Source organism: Cebus imitator, unplaced genomic scaffold (assembly GCF_001604975.1).
Source record: "Cebus imitator isolate Cc_AM_T3 unplaced genomic scaffold, Cebus_imitator-1.0 Scaffold345, whole genome shotgun sequence".
Lineage (NCBI taxonomy): Eukaryota > Metazoa > Chordata > Mammalia > Primates > Cebidae > Cebus > Cebus imitator.
This window is the reverse complement of record NW_016107660.1, coordinates 548,593-568,178: the sequence shown is the minus strand read 5'-3', so window position 1 is coordinate 568,178 and position 19,586 is coordinate 548,593. Positions and strand designations below refer to the sequence as shown.

Below are 19,586 nucleotides of genomic sequence, written 5' to 3'. Positions count from 1 at the left end.
GCATTTTAGGTTTTGGGGTACATGTGAAGAACATGCAAGATTGTTGCATAGGTACACACATGGCAGTGTGATTTGCTGCCTTCCTCCCCATCACCTACATCTGGCATCTCTCCCCTTGTTATCTCTCCCCAGTTCCCCAGCCCCCACCGTCCCTCCCCTATTTCCCCCCAACTGACCCCAGTGTGTAGTGCTCCCCTCCCACATGCTTTTTTAACTTGCTATTGGTTTCACTTATATTTAAGCATTTACTCTTAAGGTTGGCAAAACATTTTATCAATGTATTATGCAGGAGTTTGTCTTTTGCGTAAGTAGTCTGTTGGATTGCCACCCACCCTTGACCAAAGAAACACCGAACCCCACTGGCACCATACTCTAAACCACCTGTATCCTAGGTTAGAAGATTGTGAATGCCAAAAATCTTTAAGGTTGGAGGGACCCTTTAGTTAATCTTTGGGCTTAGAGGAGGGAAAAAAAATAGTCCCATACTGCATTTCGCATCTCTTAAAAATAGTTTTCACAGCTTAAACCTTTTTAGTTATAAAACTTATCACAGTAGGATTTGCTTTGAAATATAGTTTACAACCAAATCAAGTATAATTTACATACACTGGTACATCAGCACAAGGGCACACGAGAGTCTGCATTTTTACAAGCTTTCTGGGGAAGCTGATGTGCTGATCCATGGACCACACCCTAGATCTGTTAAATTAGATGACCTGAGCCCAGTGCCCAAGCACTGGCAATTTATTCAACCCAGGGGATTCTCAATTTCAGCCAGGTTGCAGGCCATTACTTTACATGAATATGTATATATAAATGCCTCTTGAAAACATTCTTTTATAACATTTTTTGTTAACCAAAGACCAACTTCATAATGTGGAAATTCCCTTGGAAATAGAAACTTGCAAACATGTGAATCCTAATTCACTTCTGACAAATTGGAAAGAATGACTAGTTAGCAGTGCGAATATTCAGGACACACCTAGTCAGAGTGATTAATTGATACATTTTGTGACTGAATGTTGGAGCAACTTATTTGTAAGATGGTCTTAAAATGTTTCTCACAATGTTCCAACACATTCATTAAGTGAGGCTTTCTCTAGTTGCTCTTGTATCTCTGTAGTCCTGAAACCTTGTTCAAAGACGGCTTCCCCTCTTGATTGTATTTATACTTCTTATTCCCTCTGCAGGACTCGGCTGTCTCTGGTTTTCCTCCTATTGAACTGAAAGCAACGCTCATCCTGAACGGATGAATGAACAGGTAGATGGGGCTTGTTTTAATACATGCTTCAAATCTGGCAAGGCCTCAACTGGTTGCAGGCAAAGACATAAACAAAAGGAAAGAAAACCTCCTGGCTAGGATTTAATGAAAACCCAAGGCCTGGGAAATTTCAGCGTCATGTCAAGTACATAGGCTTGTTTTTAATCCTTTAAAGTCTCAATAATTTAGGATGAGATGTGGACAAAAATAATCTTTCTTATACCCATGTGTACTGTCTAAATTACAAAAACATGGTGAGCATTTACAACAAAATGCGTTGCAGACTTTCTCTAAGACAGGGGCTCTTACATGGGGGTGATTTTGCTGCCCAGAGGGCATTTGGCATTTGTGGTGACATGATAGGAGCATCCAGTGGGTAAAAGTCATGGATGCTGCTAAACATCCTACCATGGGCAAAACAGTACCCCTCCCTCTCCCTTACACACACACAGCAAAGATGTGCCCAGCCCCAAATGTCAATAGGTTGAAAAACCTTACTTACTAGACTAGTCTAGGCAGAGACTTCATTTGACAACACTTTATATTTTTTTTTTTGAGATGGAGTCTTGCTCTGTTGCCAGGCTGGAGTGCACTGGTGTAATCTCAGCTCACTGCAACCTCCGCCTCCTGGGTTCAAGCAATTCTCCTGCCTCAGCCTCCCAAGTAGCTGGAACTACAGGCATGCTCCATCATGCCTGGCTAATTTTTATATTTTTAGTAGAGACGGGGTTTCTCCATGTTGGCCAGGATGGTCTCGATCTCCTGAGGTCGTGATCTGCCCGCCTCAGTCTCACAAACTGCTGGGATTACAGGCGTAAGCCATTGCGCCCAACCGAGAAAACTTTTTTACAAAAGGAAATATTGTCATTATTAATAAAATTATGGCTCTGAGGCATAGAAAAGTGAGCAGAAAGTTTGAGGTTATGTAGTCTGAGGATCAGGATAGAAAACTGTTGGCTCTGCCCCTTAAGCTGTGTAACACTGGGCAAGTTATTTAGCCTTTCAGAGCCTTAATAATGTAACCTAAAATGGATCTGGCAGGAGTAATAATACCAAACCCAGTCCCTCACAGGGTGGCATGAGGCTCACATGTAACAACGTATTTGAAGGTATTTTGATCATCAACAAGTCCTATAGCAATGTTTTATCTTCCAAGACCTATAAAGATAAGTTTCTGTGGAATTTGATGAACTCACATATAAAGAGAGTTTTCTAATCTAGCATCCTTGAAAGGGAGCTACTTTTACCTCTTTTTCAGGTACTAAGTTATGTGGTCAAATAGGATTTAAACACAGGTCATCCGTGAGCATTTTAAAGACTGAAGAAGAGGAATTCTGTCAAGAGTACTTCAACTGAGTTGGTATCAAGAAAAAAGCTAGTTGAGACCCTGCTCTCTTCTCCACGCCCTCATGTGCAAAGATTGGAGCTGCTCATCAGTCTATATTTCCCAGGAAGCCTAGATAGGACCTGAAAAGCCTTTACCGGACTATGCTCAGGGATCTTACAGCAGTGACAGTACCACCGGCCACCCGCTCACAGCAGAGAGACGATCTTGAAAAATCCCAGTCAGCTCAGCCTTCCGGGGGGCCTAAAACTGTGGCTAAAATTAATTCCTCATACTCACGTCACCTTTCACCTCCCTTCCCTTGTTCCTACCACCGCATTGTGTAGGGACAACAATCAGAGACTTTAGAAGGAACATTTGTCAGTGCCTGGATGATAGCTCTGGGCTGATTCTTCTTTTATTTCCCTCTCCCATTTCTTAGCTTTTCTATTTTCAGGTTCAAAGAAAGAAGTTGCTTTTGAGTTCTATCTCCCAGAATTTAGTGATAAAAGGTTCCGATTGCTATAGAACTATTTTCATTCTGTATCATCCCTGATTCACAGAGCCAATGCTACATGCCCTGTGCCCAGCTGGGTTCTAAATATTTCATGGTGGGATGATTCAGGAGAGCCCCATAAATGCCCATGAGAAGATTGTGGAGTTGACCCATTCATCCTGATGCACAGCTAATTCATTCAGACCTGGTAGGCAGGAACAATTTCCTGAGAGCATGGTCTCTGAGTGAGATAACTTAAGTAAATGTTCTATAGAAGCTCCTCTGTATGTCTTTACTGTTTAAATATTACTAATAAGTGAGTAGTGAGACTAAAACCTTGTGATTTCTAAACGTACTGTTACCGATAAAATAGAATGACTTTAGAAAAAAGGAGGACACATTTTTTGTAGAAACTGTGTCAAGATTGCCAAGCCAGGTTGATGGGTTTGTTGTTTGATACAACCAGACATGGGGGGCATTTTGATCTTATGATTTAAAATAAATTAATTAAACATTGCCAGATTGTTCTTATGATACTTTAAATTAGGAAAGCAGACAGGAGAGAAAATAAGGTATGCAAGGCTCAAAAAGGGAGCCGCTCCTAGGAAGTCTGGCAGAGTGGAACATAAGACTCCATCTCAACTCAACTGTTTAATCTAGGCAGCAAGAGAAGGAGATAGTTCCTTCAAATACTCAGTGTTCTTTCAACTGCTACATGGGAGCACACGGCCATTGTTGGAAGGAGGACAGCTTGGGCTCACTGGTGCCAATAAAACTTTTAAATGAACAGTTTGGACTCCACACCCCACAATAACCACCTTTATGTGATCATTGGAAGTGACATTTGAGATATGACAATTCTTTAAAAGATGACACAATAGGAAAAATGCTCATTTCTAGCTATACGTTTTTCAGAAAATCCCCCAATTCGCTGTGGGAGCAACAGTGAAAATTGTACCCAATTGGAAACAGGAAAATCTGGTCCTAGTTCTTCCTTCACTTGCTATGTGACCTACTTGCTATGTGACCTTAGGAAGGGCATAGCACCTCCTTGGGTCTCTGTTTTTATTTGAAATGGAGAATGACAAATATCTAACCTATCCAATTTATAGGGTACTTCATTGTCAAAATGAAGAAATCTGTATTCAAAAATATGTCCCAATTTAAAATGCTAGCCAAATGTTGGTAATCCTCACAGCTAACATTTATTGAGGATTGACTTAATTGTCCCAGCATTATGTTGAACATTGTATATGTAGCCAACTCAATCTTCACATTAACCCAGGTATTCTCATTACCCTCGTTTTCCAGACTAGTCAACGGCCTTAGGGAAGTCCAATAACTTTTTACAAAATGAGAATTTGGGAAGAAAGAATCTAACATATTTTGAAAGCATTAGAGAAATCATCAGAGGAGAAAATTCTTAGAAACTCTTGTACTTATTTTATGGTTCAGTGTTACTGTATTTTGAATTACAGGTAGGAAGAGGTACCAAACATTTCAATGCTGAGGGCATTTCAAGGTCCTAATCCAACTGCCTTAGACTCACAAATGATGAAACCAAGATCCCAACTCTAGCCAATTGACCTCAAGGTCCATACTTATAAATGCTATATTGTACCCTGTCCTGTAATAATAACACACATTATTATTATATATATATAACTAAATAACAGTTTGCAATGATAATAATAGTCTGCAGGAGGAAGCCATGCTATTAGAGAAAGGTTTATCCTCTTTTGAAAACATACAGGAAGCAACCCATAATTTGGAACTAAAGACACAAAAAGATAGGTGCACAGCAAGAGTCTCCATTTTCTTACATACCTGTGGCTTTAAAATGACTGTTAAAGAGCCTTCTCATTGCTGGCAGCAAACGTGTGGATTCTGTATGTGGGATTCTATATTGCTCAAGGCAAGTGGTTAACATCAATTTAGAACTCTTTGAAATTCCTAACAGAAACACAACAAACCCTTCAGCAGCACTAGCAAGGCCAATGATAACACATACGGAGAGAGAGATTGATTTTTTCTATGAGCCTGTGAACAGCTTTTAATATATTGGGCTGTTTCACCCTCTCCTCCATCCATCAGGGATTAAGCAGGAAGCATTTAAAAATTAAGTCTATTAGTGTGTAGTGAATTTGAATGATGATAAAAATTCACATATGCTGTTAATAACTTTGACTTTCTTCAAATGCTCAAAGATAACCTCATGAGGGCATTTTTGTGCCCTTAATCTAAGAAATTCTGAGACCCCCAGCAATGGCTGTGCTGGCTGTTTTATGGAAACTGAGATGGAAAATCAATAGTGGGTGGAGCTTTTGGCCTCAATTCCTTGGGGGTCTTGCATGCTGTTTGCGGATGATCTCACAATTCTTAAACAGATAGGGGAACTCTAGCTACTAGCGAACAACCCAACAACAGAGATACTTCTGATAGGCTTTTAAAGAAAATTAATGCTGAGTTAAGTATGGAGATACAATCACAGCCTTCAAGCCATTCAAAAGCCTTGGCCTACAAATGGTCACATTTACTTTGTATATTTCTCACAAGCATAACCATTATTCGCTAATGGCTCTTAGACTCTGAAAATGTGCTTCAAGCTTCTTTGTTATTGTGCCCAGCTCACTGTACAGGAAGTGAGAAAATTGTGGGGAGTTTGGTGCATTGGAGAGAGAGTTGCACTTCACTTCATGCCCACATTAGTGAGAAGTGCAATGTTCTGGCTATTCTCTTGCATCCATCAGGGGACAGCACAGTTGTGGAGCAACGGCCCTTTGCTGAAGGGTTGTCCCTTCCATTCCTGCCACTTTTATGATCGGCACTCAGGATTCTTCCTGGGAGAGGTGAGAGGCAAGAGGGAAAGCTAAGGGATTATGTGAATGATCTCTTGTAAGGAAGGTAACCTTTTCTCCCATCGCCCTTGATTCAGCCATCTGGCTCTGGGAATTTGTTGCTGAATGTTTCCTGACTGTAAAATTTAAACAGATGATTAACCCCTTTTCCTGCCACACCAGCATGCTTGCTATTAAAATGACTACTAGGACCCACCTTTGAATATCAAGACAGGCTTAGGGTAAGTGAGAGAGAAAAAAAAAAAAATAGCAAAGTCCACCAAATGAATAAAATTCTACCTTTAGTAGAGTCGTTTTTCTCTCATTGTTACCATGACCTGATCTGTGTCGATTCAAGTTCAGTAAATGTCCTTTTAGAGTCTCTCTCTGGCATCTGCCCCTTCAACCACACCTGACTCAATGGCACCACAAAGTCTGGGTCTCAAATTGAGCATCTTAGGATTAGCGACACTCACTCATGATAATGACGTTCTTTCCCTTCACCCCTCATTGTCTGCAGGCCCTGTAAAATCTGTAGTAACTGTCTTTGCTATGAGCCAGTCAGGCTGTATCAGTCAAAGGTTGACAAAGTGTTCAGTGCATAGTTGCTAAAGTCTCCAGAAGCTCCCTATACTGGATCATGTTCTAAAGAGATAACTTATCTTCTCATACCAAAAATCATGAATGTGTGCTTCACTCAGTGTTTTAGAATTTGGTGATAGTCTTGAGAAAAATCACCATTGAAAAGTGGGAAGAAGAGAGTCAAAAAGAGTAGGACCGTTGCACGCACAACACGTACCTGTGGGATAATGTTCATTCACTGGCCAGTTGTCCACCTGCAGGGTAGCGTTGCCGCCATTCCTGGTGAAGCGTACCACATGGTATTTGCCGTCATTTACAGGGGTTCTCTCCTCTTTGATGGAGATGTCAACTGTGCCAATATTGAAGACAACTCCAATTTTCCCTTGTTCCTGTAACAAAGAAACACAAAAGGCATAGTTATCACCAACCACCAAGTTATCTCCCTTTAAAGTTGATCCTCCAACTAGCAGTAAACCTGCAGGTGCCCAGAGGGAGCTGTCAGCATGGAGATAATAATAGTATTCTGTATTTCTGCATGAGCTTTCATCCTGAACATAAAAAGCCAACTGCATAAACCACCCAAATTGCTCTCACAAGCTGTGCAGCACAGGTTACATCATTCACCTCCCCTCAATGGATATCAGGTCTGGAACTACCTGGCAGCTATGCAATGACAATGCAAAGTTTATTTCTGTAAGATGGATTAGGCCTATTTACTAAGAGAGGACACTAAGACACTGGACCTTAAATCATTTCTCAATCCAGATTTACAGTTAAGGAGGACATATGTATGAGCTTGTCTGCATATTTTCATACAATCAAGGCAAAGTGGAGGGGTACAGAATGGTTAGGAGCCAATGTCAGGGGAACTAGATATACAGTATACACACACACACACACACACACACACACACACACACACACACACACACACACAAGGATTCTGCAGTTCCAAACTACATAGAAAAGGAACCCGCAGTAGAGGCCAGGGAAATTGACCTAGAATTGTCAGAATTGGATGGCTGCCACGCTTCCCATTACTTGTAGCCCTACTTCTCAGAGTAATCCAAAGAGAAATGTATTCAAGACCATAGCTTATGCAACACAGCAGAAGAGAACCTCTGTGGCCACCAAAGACTCGTCAGAAGGGAAATTGCAATGAATTTGACAAAAGTAACTATGGCAATGGAGATGGTGATATGGTTTCAATATGTCCCCACCCAAATCTCATGTTCAGTTGTAAACCCCAATGCTGGAGACGGGGCCTGGTGGGAGGTGACTGGATCATGGGGACAATTTCTCATAAACAGTTTAGTACCATCCGCTTGGCCTGTCCTTGTGATAGTGAATGCATTCATATGAGGTCTGGTTGTTTAAAGTGTGTGGCATCTTCCCCGTGTCTCTCTTGCTCCTGCTCCTGTCATGTGAGACTCCTCCTCCTCCATTTTCTATTATTGGGAGCTTCCTGAGGCCTCCCCAGAAGCAGATGCTGCTATGCTTCCTGTACATCCTGCAGAACTGTGAGCCAATTAAAACTCTTTTCTTTAAAACTTAGTCTCAGGTATTTATTTATAGCAATGTGAGAATGGACTAACACAAACAGTAAAGATACAAATGGTGATGGCGGTGGTTGTGATATCATCCACCTTCTGGGAAGTGTACTAAAACACAAAGCATACATAATAATGCTATAAAAACTCTGATCTTCCCCTCTAATAATTGATTATGACTAAGAGTTGGAACTAGTATTCACAATGAGACATAAAATAAATGTAACCTTACTGTTCAAATATAATCTGCCTCTCTTAAGCATTTGGAAAGGCATCATAGCATTGCAGGCTGTTGGAGGCATGTGTAAGGACACAAGGGAGACATCTTGCTCAATTTCTCTAATTTTCCATATTATTGGTAATATGTTGAGTATTCAAGGATAATACAATTGAGTAGCTGTATCAGTCCTTCTCATGCTGTGAATAAAGACATACCCAAGACTGGGTAATTTGTGAACAAAAGAGGTTTACTTGGCTCACAGTTCAGCATGGCTGTGGAAGCCTGGCAAGCAAACACATCCTTCTTCACATGGCAGCAGGAAGGAGAAGTGCTGAGCAAAAGAGGAAAAGCCCCTCACAAAACCATCAGATCTCATGAGAACTCACTCACTATCATGAGAACAGCATGATGGTAACTGCTCCCATGAGTCAATTACCTCCCACCGGGTCCCTCCCACAACACATGGAGATTGTGGAATCTACAATTCAAGATGAGATTTGGGTGGAGACACAGCCAAACTGTATCAGTAGTAATTCAGACATTCTACAAGACTGAGTCACAATATTAGTTCAGGATTCTTTGTTATCTTCTACTTTTTTATTCAAGAAGAAGTAGAAGGAAGAGAAGGAGAAAAACCAGGAAGAGGAGGAAAAGAAAAAGAAGAATGGGAGAAAAGACCAGAATATGTATACATCAACATATAGGAAAGATTTATACTAAATCTCAGATTTAGTCATTTATTTTACTCATTCATTCACGTATTCATTAAATACATAAATACAATATTTATTAAGCACCTACTATGCTTAAAATAAATTAAGACTTCTGGGGATGGGCACTGGTTTCTATATACAGTTTGGCACACTTTACTTATTTTTCCAAAATGCAGGCTTTCTTCAACTTTCCATTTATCATTTAGTATGTCAGTTCATCTTGCATCCAATAAAAGAATGGACAAGTAACCAGGGAATCTTGATTTTAGAAGCAATTAATATAGACTGATTGACCAAAGGAGGCTGTGAGCATTCAAGGACCTGGAGATACAGGGGTGGGCCTCAGTATTTCCTTTGTGCCCTGATTACATAGTATGCAATATAAAATGATGTCTGTAATTCCCATGTTCCGTTCTCTGGGAAAAGAGCTCCAGGTACCTCCCAAAATTGTGACTAAACATACTCATGATTTCTTAAATCTATTTATTGAAACCACTATCTACATCTCTACACAAGGAAAAGCACCTACTTTAAAATATGATGCATGGATAAATGAACCTGATTATGGGTTCTTTTTGTACTTCTCATGCCTATAATTCTATTATCCATTTCATTCTTTCTCCTTGTTTCACAAGGAATTCAGAATGGCAATATGACTTTTCTGCATTCTCTTGGACAAGTGGTATTCATTTCTAAGGCTGTATGTATGTGTCACTACCCCGTACCCTCATGCTGAAATAAGCAAGGCTGTAAGAATATGAGCCATAACCTGCTTAGCAGAATAGAAGTACTAGAAGAGTTAGGAAACCATGACTGCAGACACCATTACTCCTCTGCCCATCCCACCGATGTGGACTATTTATTGCACAACTGTTCTTCAATGAGAAACCAGTACATAAATCCTGGAGTCATGGAAAGGACTGCTGGTCATTCAATTCACCCATGAGTCACTAATTAATCATGGGTGGAGAACAGTTTTAGGGGAAGCAAGGAGACCTTTAAACCAGCATTCTGTAGCTTTTCAGCGACAGCAGTGGCAAAGTACGGTTCTGGCTCAGTGAGTTGGCTGATCAGCAAGATATATTCTTGGGTAGATTTTCTGCAAGATCCATATTAGATTCAAGAAAAGAAAAGATTTAATCTCTGCCAGAATAAATATTTGGTCCTTATCTTAGGTGCCACACATTTGCCAGTGTAATCACTGTTTCTGGGAGATCTTCTTAATCCTGTTAGCTCACTGCCAAAGTCAGTGGGGACCCTTACCCAGGTGTTTCATTTCTTTTCCCCACAGTGGTAAATGTGGCTGTGCAAGACCTCAGATGTGGTCTCTGTTTGCAGTAATAAGATTTCATTACTACAACCTCCTTGTCATTTGTCATGGGACCACAGTGGCATTATAATCTGTGGCTAACTGCTTTGTTTCGGTTCATTAGAAGTCACGGAAGCCTTGTGGCAAATCCCCATAGAGTTGCCCAGGCTTGAATCAATCATGCTCAGCTGCCATGCAAATCGACTCTGTTGGCTTCTGTATCTAGAAAAGAGACAATGTGAGGGAACAAAAACATTGGCTTCGGTGTCAGGCCTGACCGACCTTGGGCAAATTACTTGATTTTTCCGAAGCCATGTCTTGATAAGACACTATGGGGAAAGGATACCAGCATCACATACTTCACAGGGATGTTGTAAGGCTTAAAATAATATGAAGAAGATGACAGTACTTTATAAGTAATAAAACATTACATAAATATATGAGATCAGGAGAAGGACTCACCGAATCATTTGATCACATACAACACTCTGATTTTTAGACAAATTAATGGGTTTAATAGGATAAATGTGGATTTTAGCCTAACATGGTTCAAATCACAGCTACGGCCCTTAAAGCTGTATGGCCTTGGTCTGGTTATTTGACTTCTGATTTCTCTTTCATAAAGTGAGTCGTGGAGGGAAAGAGAGGCCAATTGTTACCTCTGAAGCTTACTGTGCGGGTCATAGGAGAGCACAGGCATGTAAGCACCTGGCATGTTGCCATGCGTAATTCTGGACCTCAAAAGAGGTCAGTCTTCTTTCTCCTCATTAGTGTTATTGAAAGTAGTGTTATGAGCTAAGGCCCAGTTGGTTTGGTGGGCACTGTCATCAAGACATATTGTGAAAATAAATGTAAATTTTAGCCAACAGAATATAGATTTAAAAAATTTATGCAGGGTTGATTTCCTATCACAGTTTGGGAGTTGTTTTCTCTCCACATTCTTTGGTGCCTTTTATAAGCCTCTCTAAGAAAAGCAAAGTATAGCTGCAAAAACAGCATGGCTATAAATTTTAATAACTCCACAGCCATCACCACTAAAGTTGCTACCAAGACAATCGCTTCAATCTATATTCTTCCTTGATATTAAAAACAAAGACAAGTGGTAAATCAGAAGACATTACCAAAGAATCCTCAAGTGCATTCGCGAAAAAAACTGAACAGTACAGAAACCAGCTGTCTTTAAATAGCCAGTAAGTCACTCTTCATCAATAATGACTGTTTATGAGCCCACCTGGTTCCCCAAATTAGTCCAGCCTCAGCTTTCCTATCCTCAATCAGGCATATTGCAGTTATTGTTGCTGAGGTGACCCAAGAGATGCTACTGACACCTGGGTCAGACTCTAGGAGCAGAAATGCTCAGGGGCAACAAGAATTCTCAGGAATAAAGACGTCCCTGAAGGCTGTCTCTTCATTCATTCCAGACTGCCCCTGGGGAAGACGAAATGTGCCATCCACTAGTTTGGAAAATTGCAGCTGACAGAAACAGAACTGGGATTCTCAAATGTTTGCCAGGGCTATAGGCAATGGAAGCAGGTCCCAGTGTCTTAACGGCTAGGTTTCCCACAGCATTTGCTTAGTTCAGTGCTAGGAAATAACACAAGGAAAACAACATGTAAATGAGGTCTCCTGTGGCCCAGGCACTGCAGGGTCTTCCATATCCATTTCAAAGTCTGGTTCCTAGTAAAAAAAAAAGTAATGAGTTCCTAGTAAAGAAAGTAATGAATGCCACGGTCTAACACATTTTTCTTGTTCTCCTCCATTTTAGTCTTGTAGTAAGGCAGACTTTTTGGGTCTCCTTGTGAGGGGTTGGGCCAAGGGAATAGTGGTAACCAATAAATTGAGTATCATTCCTGAGCCATGCATTTAATTGCTGGTGTGAGACCCACCAGAGTTCTCTCATTTGTTGTGAACCACTGCACCTAGCAAATTCCTGGTAGCGGCTGCTTTGTCATTCTGGGTTATTGAGTGAGGATGGCAGTAAGCCAGCTTGCTGTGGAAATGGAAGATGACTGAGAAACAATGCTTGGTTGCTTTACAGCGCCAAGTGATTGCGGCTTTTGTCACCGCAACATAAACCAGACTGCCTAAATGGACAGAATAGGTGCTCAGTAAATATTTTTATAATAGAATTATGCTCAAATTCTTACAATTAATCATCAGAGAATTCACACAATAAGAGACCTACTGAAAACTAGAATCCAGGTCTGTCTGACTTTAAAACCCATGCACTTTCCACAGTATTATGCTACAGTAACAGCTCTTACATGTTACTATTGAGTTATTTCTATAATAGAAATATCTGTTACATATTATATTTTTTGTGTATGCCTAACTTACCTGTCTACTTGGCCTAATTGCATTTTAAATGTAAATATCCTAACATGGGCTCAGTAGATGTTTGTTAAATTAATGGCTATGTGAGCTTGAAGATGTTTCATATTTCCGTTATCACCTCATGACAATGACCTGATCCCCTCCCCTTGACAAGCTGAAGTGTGGCTGTGGCAGGAAAAGCAGGGGAGAGGAAAATGTCTACTTCATGTTCTAGATGATTTTGAGATTTAGAATCAAAAATTGGGCCCCATTGAGGCTCCACATTATTTTTTCCATGTGATCTTCAGCAGGTCCCTAAACTACTCACGACTCAAGCTTTCTCTAGAAAAGCAATATGAAGACAATAGCAACAATAAGACTTGTGTTAAATAATACTTATTAAGAGAAATAAATAAAAGCTTGGCAAAATCTGGAGGGCTCTACAAACAATGATGTAAAAAGAATAGTGATGCTGGATGAGAAATAGTACTAATAGGCATGACAGGTGAGTCAGAGGCATTTGCACACTCCCTAGAGGATACTGCTCTATTTACAATGACTGTCTCCCAGTCAAGGTCATTAACTGTGGGATCTATATACTTTGTCCCTAGGAAATTCACATTAAATAGCTTGGAAACTATTTCTCCTTTTCTAAATCTTTACGGGCCTCAGTGGCCTTTGCACCCAGCCAGAAAAGTTACATCTACCTCTCCCCTGGCTGCAGTTTGCTTCACCTGGTGTTTTGCTGATGTCTGGTTGCCCGAGGTCAATCAATTAAAGCGGATTAGATCCACAGTCTGAAATGCTAACAGAGGGCCAAGGGAGATAAGACTGATAAATAGCTCAAGACAGCTCCATCTCTGACTCCAAGCAAAGAAAAAAAAAAAATAGAAAAGAGAGTGGGAGCAGGAATGACAGCTTAGGACATCAGGAACCATGACCTGAAAAGGGGAGAAGCAAGGAAGGACAAGACAGCTGATGCAAGTAAATAAGGAGCAAGTCAAAGCACCATGGCTCTAAGTCGCCAGTCACAGTTGGCATCTGAGTCATCACATCCTTCAAATCCACTCTGAGGATCCCCTTCTCATTCGTAGGCCCCAGTGTCATGCTGGGTTATTTGGTAGTTAAGTCTGACTGCAAGGCAGAATTAAAGTTCATTTCCATAGGTGCCCCAGCCCTGTGCCAAGACCTGGAGCAGTCTCCTGGCAGGACTCAGGTGACAGGTGGCAGGGCAGTGCTGACTAAAATCCAGTACAGACTGAGTATCTCCCATAAATGTCCGATTTCCTCACTAAATCTCAGCCACAGCTGTGAGGAACCACCCAGTAGTCTTCATAAAGAAACCTTAAGCCCTGTGCTCACACAGCGTGACAGTCCTTGAAATTAGGAGACACATTTCAACTCATCTGGAATTCTTCAAGAACATCTTACACCTTACCTATGTGCTTACAAAGTGAGGTTCTAAGACTGCCAGCAGCAGCAGCACCAGGGAGCTTGTTAGAAATGCAAATTCTTAGCTCTAGTGCAAGACCCTCTGAATCAGAAACTCTAGGGTGAGGCCCAGTAATATGTATTTTTGCAAGAACTTAAGGTGATTCAGATGTTAGGTAAAATTTGGGAATCACTTTCTTACATTAATGTCTTGGTTCACTAAGGCAGTGATTTCAGCTGGGGGTGACTATCTCCAGGGACATTTAACAATGTCTGGAGACATTTTGGGCTGTCACAACTGAAGCGAGGTGCTACTAGAATCTAGTGGATAAAGGTCACCCATCCTGCTAAATATACAATGATACATGACAAAGAAGTATCTGGCTCTAATATCAATTGTGCCACCATTGAGAAACTGCACTAGGGAATGCAAAACTTCAGTCATTCAACAAACGTCCACAGAGCATGTATTGCATCAAGAAACGGTTCTACACACATTTACATGCATAGTCTAATGTGTTCTCCACAAAATACTTTTCTGTATGGTACATATGCATGCACATGAGTGCACAGCCATGCTCATGCATGTGTGAAGTTTTAAATATTTGATCTAAAATTGTGTTCTAGCAAACAGAACACAAAGTGAGCAGTAAGTGTGTGTTGATAATCTGACACTCCCCTATTCCATGTGTCAGTCAAATGTCCACTTCGCAGGTATAAACTTTGCAGTGCATGCTCACAGAGCCAGGAAGTGGCAGGTCTAATAAACCATGTCCTATGCCATCTTCTCCATCTGCTCTTGGTAATCCCCTTCCCTACTGATTGCTGCTCGTCCCTAAGGATGTCTTTTAGTTCATCTCCTCTGGGAAATAACATTAGTTGATAGTCCCAACTCTAAATTAGTTACTTTACTACAGACTAGGTCATTTTAGTCAGTTTCAAGAATACATATGATTAGTTCTGAAGAGGATGCAAAAGAGAAATTTCTTCTCTTGGAAGTAGATATTCTAGACCAAAAATGAGCAGCTGCAGCTCTGTAAATGAGAGATCAGCAAACAGTGAGTAACCCTTCAAGACCTATTCTGTGTTTACGAGGAAACTTTTAGTGATTTTTAAAAGTGCTTTACTGTTTACCTAATTTCCAAATGACAGGCTATGTTAGCATTATGGCTTCAAGGTAAATGGACCTACATGAATAGTAAACACTAACCGAGAACTCTTTTTGCATAAGTAAGGCATTTTCAGTCACTCCCACAGATAAATTCCCAGTCTAAATTCTACAACATTCTCTAGCTGAAAAAAAAAAATAATAATATACATATTTCAGAATGGAGAGATTCAGTACTTAGGGTCATCAGAAAATACGGTTTAGATTGTGGCAGTTTTTTATAATGTGTTTGAGGAATTAATATACAAAAGTTGGAGGAGATAGACTGGCCTGGAGCAGAGATCAGCAAACCATAAGTCAAATACAATTGTTTCCTGTTTTTATAAATAAAGTTTTATTGGGACACAGCTGCACTCATTCATTGATATATTGTCTTTGGCTGCTTGTGTACTACAGCAGCAGACATTGAGTAGTTGCAGCAGGGATCATGTGGCCTATGAGTCCAAAATACTTACTTTCTGGCCCTTTACAGAAAAAGTTGCTGACCCCTGTTGCGGAACTTTACACAATTTAAGGTCACCCATGATTTTCTTTTTTTTCCAGGTTTTAATCAATAGTTGATGTGCAAGTGATCAGAATAACTCAGATAGGAGTGGGAGGATCAAATGAGGAGCCTATATCCACACCTGCTCATTAACCTATTGCAGGAAAGCTCTCTAGCTGGCCTCAGACCAACTTGGTTCGTGTTCTTTTCTCACTTGAAGTTCTCAAAAATAACTGTAAAATGTGCCAGAAATGTAACATTCTGAGATAAGGAGGAACTGCCTGGAATAGCCAAGTCTCTGTTTCAGTCCCTACCAAAACAGCATGTCCTTCAACACTTTGGCTTATTGGGTCATATTGCCCCTGGGGTATAAAACCCAGAGTGGAGTACTTTCCAAGGTCCCTTAGGTGCAGTACATGTACAAGTGGATTCCATTCCCCATGGACAGCGTTCCTGAGCCTTGGAGAATTAGCTCAAAATGAATCCTAGGCTTTTGCTGTCTTTTGGTGCTGATATGTAAGTAATAAACCCACTTTATGTGACTTGTGTGTGGGGGTGTTCTGTCTCACTGGACTCGGGCAAGTTGGTGACCAATGTACAATGAACCTGATTCACAATTATTATTTGGCAAATAGAACAGTGTATCTTAGATAACTTTGAATAAGTTATATGAAGACCTTTAGCTAATCTTCTCTCCTAATAAGAGAAGATATATAAAAACTCACTCAATTAAACATAAGCTAATCTATTTTAGGTCTCACTGAGGGTTGTTTATATACTAAAATCAACTCAAAATAACACTTCTCGAAGGAGGTCAGCTGCAGATACAGAGAAATAAACTAGAAGCTTCTGGCAAAAGATCGTGGTAACTAGGAACAGTCTGGTAGTGGAGGAGATGGAGTGAAGTTTTAAGTAATCAAAATTGTAATGATGTAACATTTCTTTCAGAAAATTTATCTAGTTCTATGGGAGTGAATCAAATACATGTTAAAGGCTTGGGACTCTAAAAGATAGCACACAACACTCTGATGTTAGGATTTCAGTTTATTATATTAGATGGAATGAGAAAAGAGAAGAGCATTGCAGCCTAACGAATATATCTGTCTCCAGGGCTCCAATGCATCTACAAAACACTTGAGTCACTTGAGTGATAAATGGTGATTAACTGAGCTCTCTCGGTTTACCTGCAAGGGGAATCTACTGTGTCATCATCTTGGGATGAACACACTGAAATAGGGACTCATTTTTCCTTTCCTAGTTATCGTAAACAAAATGGCCCAGAGACTGTAATATATCAGCAGTGCCTGTCTGCACATAGGGACTCTGGTGTGTATGTGTCCTGGAGATAGTGTTGCAGTTATGTATTTCATGCCGGTGATATTTTATGGTTCTCTTCTTTGTCAACTATTGCCACTACAACATTCTCTCTTGGATAAGATCGGTAATTCTAATTCAAAAGGTTGGTTCTTACTTACTCCTGACCACCATAATAAAAGCAACAGATATTTTTTAAGAAGTGAAATTTAGAAAGCTCCAGTACTTTGAAAAAAGCCTGGCCTTATGACCTCAATGACAGCATCGAAGCCTCTGTAAGGGAGAATAATCTGGACACCCAAGCAGAAATATGAAAAGGAAAGTGCTTTCCCTTAGCCCTGATGAAATTAGCAAAGGTGACCCCAACCAGACGCTGGAAAACATGTCACACACAGGGAACTGACTCATACCTTTTGAAAAGAGTCCACCATACCAGCATTGAGAATTATTTCAAAGCTATGTGCTCTTTCGACAGAATAATTAGAGAACACATCTCCTAATTTTAATTTGCTTGAATTCAGTATCCCTACCAAATTATAAAGTAAGTTTCAGCCAGATAGAGAAACGAAAATGTCCGTGGAACAGCATGAGGCCATTATCCCCCTAAGATATGGCATGCACGGTAAGCCCTCTGGAAGCCCGGTCAGAGCTTCAGATACACAAATTACCCATGGAGTTTACAGTGAATTCATATACAATATGAAGAAGCATTTATACTATGACATTTAAAGGGCACAAACATTCTTCTCTCTCTTCTTCATGGGTGAGCTACAATTTTTTCATTCACACGACATGAAGAAGGTAAATGATTGTACTCAAGAGGCTGAGGAACATAATGCTAGAGAAATAAAGAGTTATGTGTATGTGTGTGCCATGTAAATGTGTGATTGTGTGTGTGTTTGAATAAAACCTTAAAACTTAACATTCACAAAAGTTATCTCGTTTGACCCTCTTATTTTCATTTAGGCAAAGTGATGGTGGCTCAGTAGAATCCAAGCCCCTCTGAGTCCATTGAAGGGCATCTATAATCCAGCTGTCATATCACCCTTAAACAGCCACAGAACCATCAGTGGAATCCTGAGTCTTCACTTTCATCAGAAAGCCTCTCAGGAATATGAATCTATTCTAGACCTGATTCAGAACGAACTATGGATTTCATCATGAATCAAGCATCAGAATGATCTAGAGTCAACATTAGCTTTAGAGAATGGAACTGGTCATTAGGGAATCACTGATCTAGGAATAACTCAAACGCAGGAAAGATCTTGTAGTTCTGGCCCAGCCCAAAGCTGAATGAGGTAGCCTTTTCTGTGTGGAGAAGAGAGATTTCTCTGCAAAAGGCCCAGCTTTCCTGGCCAGTGTATGTAGGTGTACAGAGCTGAGAACAACTTTACACATGTGCCTTCCAGGGCCATCTTTGATAACTAGATTTATTCTCCATTTATCCCACAATCTCTTCACTATCTATTCAATAATAACATCAGTTTGTGTTGATTCATTTCGATGCATGTTTTAATGGAACAATTCTTTTTTTCCCTGTCATACCATGAGCACTGTGAGGGAAGAAAATGTATTTGCATATTCTATGTCTTCCTCTATATCAGAAGTTCAATAAACATCTGGCTGAGCACCAGCCACAATGGTGAAAGCACCTTTGCATTCTTTGCTAACAAGACTAGTGCAGAGTGCACTGTCTCCATTCATGGTTCACTTGCTGCTTTCTTTTTTTGCTAGGTTTTTGCTTTGGAAGAGAACTTTTGGGAATGTACAGCACAACCACCTCTCAGGTGACCATAGCTGTTCACTTGTTTCACATAGTCTACTGAACAGTCTCAGGAAATTTCCAGCAGGCCTGTGTGGCCTGAGGGGAACCTGCTTTGTAGACGGGGAGGTGAAAGGTTTAGTGTTATCACCAAGGGCTTCAACCTACCCTGCTTCTTTGTTTGGATTAGATTCAAATTGAGGTCCTGAAGTGGGACATGGATCCATCCTATTACCAGTTAATTGAACCATTTGGTTTCCATTAAATACCACTTTACTCTTTGAAATATCCAAGCTGCCAAGCTTTCAGAGAAACTCAGTTTCATTGTCTGGCCTTCTCCATTAGTCTGTAATACAGTGATTTCTGGTCAGTGTAGAGCTCAATTCCTGCCTTTTGGGAGGCCATCCCCTCACCACAGCCTTTTGGGATACCATGAGTTGGCTGCACTTCGATCACCATCCATTTCAGTTTGTACTAGACTTACCAAATTGGGAATCTTTACACATAGTCACATTTTTCCGCAAGAAGTACCTTTATTTCTCCAAATCAGTAAGATGCGTAAGTAGAATCAAGTCACAGAAATTTTGAAATCAAGGGTGTATCGACCCTGTCCTCTGTATGGGGCATTTTGGGAGGCACATCAGAAGCTAGATAAATACATCTGGCATTCTTTAGCTTTCAAGGCTATAAACTTTACTTTGGTGTAGTGAATAGGGCAACCGCATTTGAATCAGAAGGTTTGGATCTAAGTTCTAGTTGCTCACTTAATGCAGATTTTGGGGGAAGTCACAAAGACTGCACCGATTCCTCATCTGTAAGACA

General features: G+C 40.5%; 1 protein-coding gene across 11 annotated transcripts in view; it reads right to left on the bottom strand.

The window, feature by feature from the left end:
- LOC108287484 (neurexin-3-beta) overlaps nucleotides 1-19,586 on the bottom strand; it is a 584,298-nt gene that overhangs the window by 195,025 nt on the left and 369,687 nt on the right. For all 11 annotated transcript variants that reach the window (XM_017505915.2, XM_017505920.2, XM_017505922.2 and 8 more), the window contains one exon: nucleotides 6,718-6,889. In XM_017505915.2, the coding sequence (XP_017361404.1) occupies nucleotides 6,718-6,889 (172 nt within the window). The remainder of the gene's footprint in view (nucleotides 1-6,717; nucleotides 6,890-19,586) is intronic.